The 7,195-nt window shown below is 55.6% G+C and overlaps 2 protein-coding genes across 2 annotated transcripts in view; both read right to left on the reverse strand.

The window, feature by feature from the left end:
• GMIP (GEM interacting protein) overlaps window positions 1-5,105 on the reverse strand; it is a 13,965-nt gene extending 8,860 nt beyond the window's left edge. Inside the window, exons 1-9 of the mRNA XM_011991338.1 lie at window positions 4,958-5,105; window positions 3,987-4,071; window positions 3,429-3,504; window positions 3,263-3,320; window positions 2,221-2,346; window positions 2,071-2,135; window positions 1,860-1,967; window positions 190-270; window positions 6-110 (exon numbers count right to left, since the gene is read on the reverse strand). Of these exons, the coding sequence (XP_011846728.1) occupies window positions 6-110; window positions 190-270; window positions 1,860-1,967; window positions 2,071-2,135; window positions 2,221-2,346; window positions 3,263-3,320; window positions 3,429-3,504; window positions 3,987-4,071; window positions 4,958-4,976 (723 nt within the window). The 5' untranslated portion in view covers window positions 4,977-5,105. The remainder of the gene's footprint in view (window positions 1-5; window positions 111-189; window positions 271-1,859; window positions 1,968-2,070; window positions 2,136-2,220; window positions 2,347-3,262; window positions 3,321-3,428; window positions 3,505-3,986; window positions 4,072-4,957) is intronic.
• A 1,246-nt stretch (window positions 5,106-6,351) lies between these two features.
• Window positions 6,352-7,195, reverse strand: part of ATP13A1 (ATPase type 13A1) — a 22,579-nt gene continuing 21,735 nt past the window's right edge. The window contains exon 25 of the mRNA XM_011991348.1: window positions 6,352-6,686. Within this exon, the coding sequence (XP_011846738.1) occupies window positions 6,576-6,686 (111 nt within the window). The 3' untranslated portion in view covers window positions 6,352-6,575. The remainder of the gene's footprint in view (window positions 6,687-7,195) is intronic.

Genomic DNA, 7,195 nt, shown 5'->3' on the forward strand with positions numbered 1-7,195 from the left:
GAGGCCTGGGGGGACGGGTCCTCAGGGGACCCCTGGGAGCGCGCCCGCAGGTCCTCGCTGCGTTGCACATACTGCAGCTGGGCGCGCCGCAGTGCCTGCACCGCCTCATTCTGGGGGATCATCGATGAGGAGAACGTCAGCGTCCAGGCCTCTCTCTTAGCCTACCCCTCCAACCATTCCAAGCCTCACCATCCGCTTCTGCTCCTTCATCCACTGCTCCTTGAACTCCTTCCGCCACTTCTCAATCTCAGTCCGTTTGGCGGCGAGGGGCTGGCAAGGGTTGGGGATGGGGATGGAGACGCTGCCTTAGGGCAACCCCAGACGCAGCCACCCAGTCCTTCCATTCCTGCGCCATGTGCTTTGCCGCATCTGGACTCTTTTTTTTTTTGAGACAGAGTTTTGCTCTTGTTGCCCAGGCTGGAGTGCAAGTGGGCAATCACAGCTCACTGCAGCATTGAACTTGAACTCTTGAGTTCAAGCAATCCTCCTGCCTCAGCCTCTCAGTTAGTTAGGACTACAGGCATGTGCACTAGGCCTAGTTAATTCAAAAAACAATTTCTTTTTTTTTTTTTTGGTTAGCCAGGTGTGTTCATTCATGCCTTTAATCCCAGCATTTGGGAGGACAAAGTGGGCAGATCACCTGAGGTCAGGAGTTGAGTTCGAGACCAGTCTGACCAACATGGTGAAACTCCGTCTCTACAAAAACACAAAAATTATACAGATGTGATGGCACACTCCTGTGGTCCCAGCTACTTGGGAGGCTGAGGCAGGAGAATCGCTTGAACCCGGGAGGTGGAGGTTGCAGTGAGCTGAGATCATGCCACTGCACTCTAGCTTGGATGATAAAGTGAGACTCTGTCTCAAAAAATAAAATAAAATAAAATAAAATAAATAAATAAAATTTTTTTGGTAGATAAAGACAGGGATCTCACTGTGTTGCCCAGGTTAGTCGAACTCCTGGCCTCAACAATCCTCCAGCCTCAGCCTCCTAGTAGCTAGCACTACAGACATGTGTACCAGGCCCAGCTAATTAAAAAACTTTTTTTTTTTTTTTTTTGTAGAGACGGGAGTAGGGGGTCTCACTGTGTTGCCCAGGTTGGTCTCAAACTCCTGGGCTCAAGCAATCCTCCCTCCTTGGCCTCTAGAAGTGCTGGGATTACAGGCGTGAGCCACTGTGCCTGGCTGGACCCTTTTCTGAGTCAGTATTCTCCTCCTGGGGTCTCCTCCAGACCTGCTCTCCCCAACCCCTGTGTCCAGAAGTCTCAAGTCACCCCATCCTTTCTGCTTGGAAGCAGAGACACCAAGGCTTTCCTCCTGAGAACACTCAGCACCTCGTGCCCCTCCCCACAAACGAAAACGAAGTTTTTGGCTGGGCGTGGTGGCTCACACCCGTAATCCCACCACTTTGGGAGGCCAAGGTAGGTGGATTACCTGAGGTCAGCAGTTGGAGACCAGCCTGACCAACATGGTGAAACCCCATCTCTGCTAAAAATACAAAAATTAGCCGGGTGTGGTGGCAGGCGCCTGTAATCCCAGCTACTCAGGAGGCTGAGGCAGGTGAATTGCTTGAATCCAGGAAGCGGAGGTTGCAGTGAGCTGAGATCGCACCATTGCACCCCAGCCTGGGCAAAAGAGCAAGAGACTGTGTCTCAAGAAAAAAAGTAAAGTGAAGTTTTGCAATTACACAGGAAGCCCAGCTTGAATCTTTGCTGGGTAACCTTGGGCAAGTTCCCGAGCATCCCTGGGCCTCAGCTTCCTCATCAGTGAAATGGCGATGTTGGTAGTGGTGCCTTCCTCCCAGCTTGCTGGGAGGAAGGACAGCAGGGTACCCTCTGTAACATTCCGTCCCGCCCCTTCACCTGGTAGTAGTCTCTTTTCTGCTGGGCCACTGTCTCCATGGCCAGGGTTCCCAGGCTGAGATCATGCTCCAGAAACAGGGTGTAGATGTACTGCAGAGGCATGTGGCTCTGGGGGAGACAGAGTGGTGTAGGAGGATACTGAAGATCTGTGGGGGGCAAGGGTGAGGTTCTAGTGGGGGTTGGGCTCTCTGGGGGGTCTAGTGATGACTACCTGCTGTTGAATGGACACCTTGCCAGCTTCAGCGATCTTCATGGTGCTCTTAGCAAACTCCAGCTCTGGGGGAAGAGAGAGCAGGGCTCTGGGTCTAGCTGGGGTCTGGGGACTGCCTGGTGCCTGGGGCTGGGTGGAAGGGGTCCTCACCATAGCTGGCTCTCTTTTCAGTCCAGGCAAGCAGTTCCTTGGCATAGCGGCTCCAGGTCTTGGCATATTCCAGGGCTGCGTCCACACCCCCCTTGGTCCGAATGAGCCGCAAGTCCAGTTCCTCCCCTGGGGAAAATGGATGGACCTCTGACCTTTGCACCCTAGTCTGCTATAGATGTCTTCCCTAAGCCCCCAGACCAGACTAGTGACCCCTGTCCTACAGCCTCACAGCTCCCCAAATGCTGCTTTGGGATCACTTGTCCTGGTTGCAATTTTACAGATTCACTGTTTTTTGGTTTTGATTTTTGATTTTATTTATTTATTTTTTTGAGACAGTGTTTTGCTCTTGTTGCCCAGGCTAGAGTACAATGGCGTGATTTCGGCTCACCACAACCTCCGCCTCCCAGGATCAAGCGATTCTCCTGCCTCAGCCTCCTGAATAGCTGGGATTACAGGCATGCACCACTACGCCTGGCTAATTTTCTGTAATTTTAGTAGAGACGAGCTCTCTCCATGTTGGTCAGTGTGGTCTCGAACTCCCAATCTCAGGTGATCTGCCCGCCTCAGCCTCCCAAAGTGTGGGGATTACAGGCGTGAGCCACTGTACCCAGCCTGTGTTTGATTTTTTTGGACAGGGTCTTGCTCTGTCATCCAGGCTGCAGTGCAGTGGCACGATCATATCTCACTGCGGCCTCAAAGTCCTAGGCTTCGTCAGTCCTCCAGCCTCAGCTTCCGAAGTAGCTGGGACTACAGGCACACACTACCACATCCAGCTAATTAAAACATTTTTTTTTTCTTTTGGTAGGGATGGTGTCTCACTGTTGCCCAGCATGGTCACGAATTCCTGGCTTCAAGTGAACCTCCTACCTCAGCCTCCACCCTGCCTGGGGTCTCCCTGAGGGCTGGGACTGAGATCTGTTGTGTGTACTACCATGTTCCCAAAACCTAAACGATGCCTCGCATGGAAGAGGGGGTCAGTGGTGATTTGTTGAAGGAAAGACTGCTTTCTGTCCCCACTGTCCTGGCCTCCAGACCCCCCTACCTGTGAGGGGTACGGGACCCTCTGGGGAGGGGCCGCTCCAACAGCTGGCTTCGTTGGTCTGTGGGGGAGGGAGACAGTATTCAGAAGCAAACAGGGCAGGGACCTGGCCTTCCTAAGGCCCCCTCTGCCTGAGGCCTTCCTCCCTATTCCCCTACTCCCCACTCACAGCAGTGGCTGTGGGGGTCTTGTCAGGTTCTGGGTCTTCTGAGAGTGGAGGGTCTCCAGTCAGCATCTCAAGGGTCCTGGGGGATAAAGATGTGTCAGGATGCCACCTTACACCCAGTCTGTCCTGCCAAGGGGTGCTGGGGACCTTAGGGTTGTTTGTGGCAAACATCACCTCTGTGGCATCTCTCGTATCTAGGAGGTCTGAAGAATGATGTTTTGGGGGAATCAGGTGAGTTTTTTTAAAATGGGACTTGAAAAAGGGTCTGAAGGGCCCCTGGTAACTTTGGGGTTCATAGAGTGGGATTATAGGGATCGCAAATGTATTAAGGGGTTACAAGAATATGTAGGGTTCTAGGACCACTTTGGGGATTTCCAGTCTATTTAGGGGGACACTTTTGGGATACCCAGGCATTTTGGAGGCTCCCATCCTAGATTTCTCTGGTTATTAGGTATGTAGGTCCAGATGTTACAGGTTCCAAATGGGACTTCAGGGCACCTAAATGGTTAGGGCCTTGGGGCATCTTGGCAGGACTTGGGGGCGATCCAGGCTCAGACTCACACGTTCCCCAGTGAGATTTCGAGGTTGTCCAGGCTCCGGAAGATGTCACTGTACCTCTTCCTGCCCTCAGGAGCCGGGGGGAGCCCTGGGGGAGGGGAGTGTAATACATGGGCTAACCACTGCCTCCCTCCACCCACGGCACCTCAACCAGTCTCATTTGGAGGGGGTGGAAGAGAAAGGGAAAGAGACAGAGAAAGAGAGGAGTAGGAGGGCTTGGTTGGGGCCAACTTGAGGCAGGCAGATGGACTCACACACCACCAGAGACCAGAGACAGCTGCTCGGGGAACAGAGACACCCACACCCTGGGTCTGCCTGCACCCAGAAGCAAACCAACAAAACAGATGCCCCAGATGCAACCAGGCTGTTCCGAGAAGAGAGCCGGCCTCACAATGGAACCACATGGACCCAGGCGAGACAGATGGAAATACACAAGGGACAGCCAGGCAGAGCCTGAGGCAGAAACACACATGGAGAGACTGAAGCCATGAGGGACATAAAGACCGAATGACACTCCACATACACAACACAGACACAAAGACGGCCGGAAACACCAAGTCGGACCCTGCCACATTTCTGCTGCTGCCCCCCTGCCCCCTCTCCTAGGGGGCCCAGACCAGCACTGCCGGCTCCCCAGGGCTATAGAGGAGCTCTGTGGGGATCCTACCGCGTTGCCCTCTCCCTCAGCACCCTGCCCCCATCACAAAAATCAGAAGCAGAAGCAGCCACTTCCCCTTCCTGGGCCCCCTCCCCCAGGCGTCTGGGGTGAGGGATCAAAAGCGGGAGGGGGAATCAAGGGCTGGCGTCCCGAACCCCTCCAGGTATAGGGCTCCCCACAATGGAGGATCCCTGGGTCCTTCCCATTCAGGAACTCCTCTCCTGGCTTTCGGGACGGAGCGGGACAAGCGTGTCCCCTCAATGTAGGAAGCAGGGGATGGTTGGGGGAGACCCCTCCCGGATCCCCAACCCCCTACCCGGCTCTGCTGCGTCCATGTCTGGGCCCGGGGATCGCTCTGCGGGGACCGGGATGGGGATGGGGTCGCGCGCCGGCGGGGCTGAGCCCCGATTTCCTGCCGCCGCAGCTGCCGCCACCCGGGTTCCGCGTCGCCCCGCCCAGCAGAGACCACGCCCCCATACCGGACCACGCCCCGTAGCCCGGAAGCCTTGATAGTGACCTCCTCTACCTGAGCCGCCTGAAACTGGGTCCGGCCGGGGCCCCCTAAGCGACCACTGGAGGCTGCAGTGCCCCTGAACTGGGCATCCTAAGACTTCATCTAGGCCATAGTTTCCCTCCCAGATATTTGTGCTACCCCGAATCCCACGGAGCCCCAGCCCCCTCCTCTCTGAATGGTTGCAGAATCCACCCGTCCCGGAGAGCCCCTCTCAGGAGCTCCCACAACCCGCGACCCCACTGATTCCCTTGCCCAGATTGTCTCTCAGAGCCCTGAAACCACCTGGGCCCCGCTGGAGCCATGGCGCCCCCTAGTGGAGGCCTGACATTCTGTCCGATTCCAACCAAAATTCTAATACTCTGGGGCTGGCGAACCAGAGGCCAGGGGCCTGGGGGATGCTCCCTCCGTGACCCTCAAAGCTGGATCAGGCTCAAGGCCCCAATTCCAGCACACCAGGGAGCAGCCCTTTTAGGTAGGGGATGGAGGTTTGTACAGAAGCACCAGCTCTGGGGTTGCCACAAGCCGCTTCTCAGTTATAAAAATGTTCCCACACCCAGCACAGTGGAATTTTGGGGCTGGAAAGAGACTTTAAAGTATGTTTATAACTTTGCGTCCTAAAGGCTTTGGCTGTTAAGGAGGCAAGGATTCTCTGACTGGCTCCGCGCTGCCTACTCTGCAATTCTTGAGTTGTGATGAGTGAGTCCATTCAAAGGAACAACACTATCAACCTCAGAGCCAAGCCAGGTTTCCAGGTCACATCCTGGCTGATGCTCAGCCAGCGCTCCCTGACTGTGACAGGAGATGGTAGAGCAGCGCACGACCCCAAAGAGCGTGACAGAGTCAGGACTTGTAATGATGCACATCATATTCCTCAAGTCTCAGACACCACCCGAGAGGAAGGCATGCTGTTATGTATCGCGGGAAAGAAAAAAATAACCACACATCCTAAGGCTTCTCTCAGCACCTGAGTTGTTAAAATGTGAAACAGACCACAGAAATGTGGGGGTTCTTGTTAAACTAGAAAATATGCACTGAATTCTCTGGGCAGGGACAAGTCCATGTTCAAGTGCTGAAAGTGCTTGAGGGATTCACCAACAACATCACAAGGCCTGTGGGGAGGGTGACCTTCCTCAGTGACCCTCTGTCCCCGAGCCCCGAGCAAACACAGTGTGGCACAGACGAAGTGGAGGCAGGGCTTTTTAAAATCTCAGATGCTGCTTTATTTACCAAAGGTGCTGGCTCAGGGCTGGTTCTGCTGGCCAAGCCAGCCGATGGCTCTGGGGGTCCCAGCTCAGTCTTCTAAGGGCAAGACCGTACAGCCTTGCTGTGGGGGGTTGGGGGCAGGGTTCCCTCCCGGGGCCCTGGTGGGGTTCCCGCCCAGCGGCAGCCAGGGTGGGCAGTGGGTACCAGCACTGCCGTCTCAGGAAGGCACTTTCAGCTTCGGGGTCCCCAGGAAGAACTGCAGGACACGGTCGGCCAGGAGCGCCAGGCAGAAGTCCAGGAGCAGGACCTGGGCGATGACCAGCTTGAACTGTCGGGGCAGGGAGGGATGGTGAACTGGAGACCTGCAGCCCAGCCCAGGGTCACTGCCACAGGAGGGACCCATCAAGCTGAGCCCCAGGGTCACCTCCACAGGGCCACTGACCTCCACAGGGATGTCCACGAGGCCAAACTGGCTGTTGAAGTCGGGCGAGGAGCCGAGGAGTAGGCCAACGATGGCCAGGAGTGAAACTGCCAGACTCCACACCAGGGGCTTGTTCTCCGGCAGGCTCTCCATGAAGGGCGGGCCCTGTGGGGATGAGGGACAGATGGCTTCATGGGGTGGGGCTGGGTGGGCACACAGGGAGTATTTGGGTGGGGCCCAGGCCTTACTTTGTAGTTGATGGCGAAGGTGGCCATCTGCATGGCCATGGCCATGATGTAGACAGTGCTGTTGACCAGGCTTGGCTCAAACTCCTTGTACAAGTCCACGAACTGCTCCTGCCTACAAGGATACACGGGAGTCAGGGCCCCCTCTCCTGCTCCGGCTCACACACACTC

This window comes from Mandrillus leucophaeus, unplaced genomic scaffold, assembly GCF_000951045.1.
Source record: "Mandrillus leucophaeus isolate KB7577 unplaced genomic scaffold, Mleu.le_1.0 Scaffold11, whole genome shotgun sequence".
Taxonomy (NCBI): Eukaryota; Metazoa; Chordata; class Mammalia; order Primates; family Cercopithecidae; genus Mandrillus; species Mandrillus leucophaeus.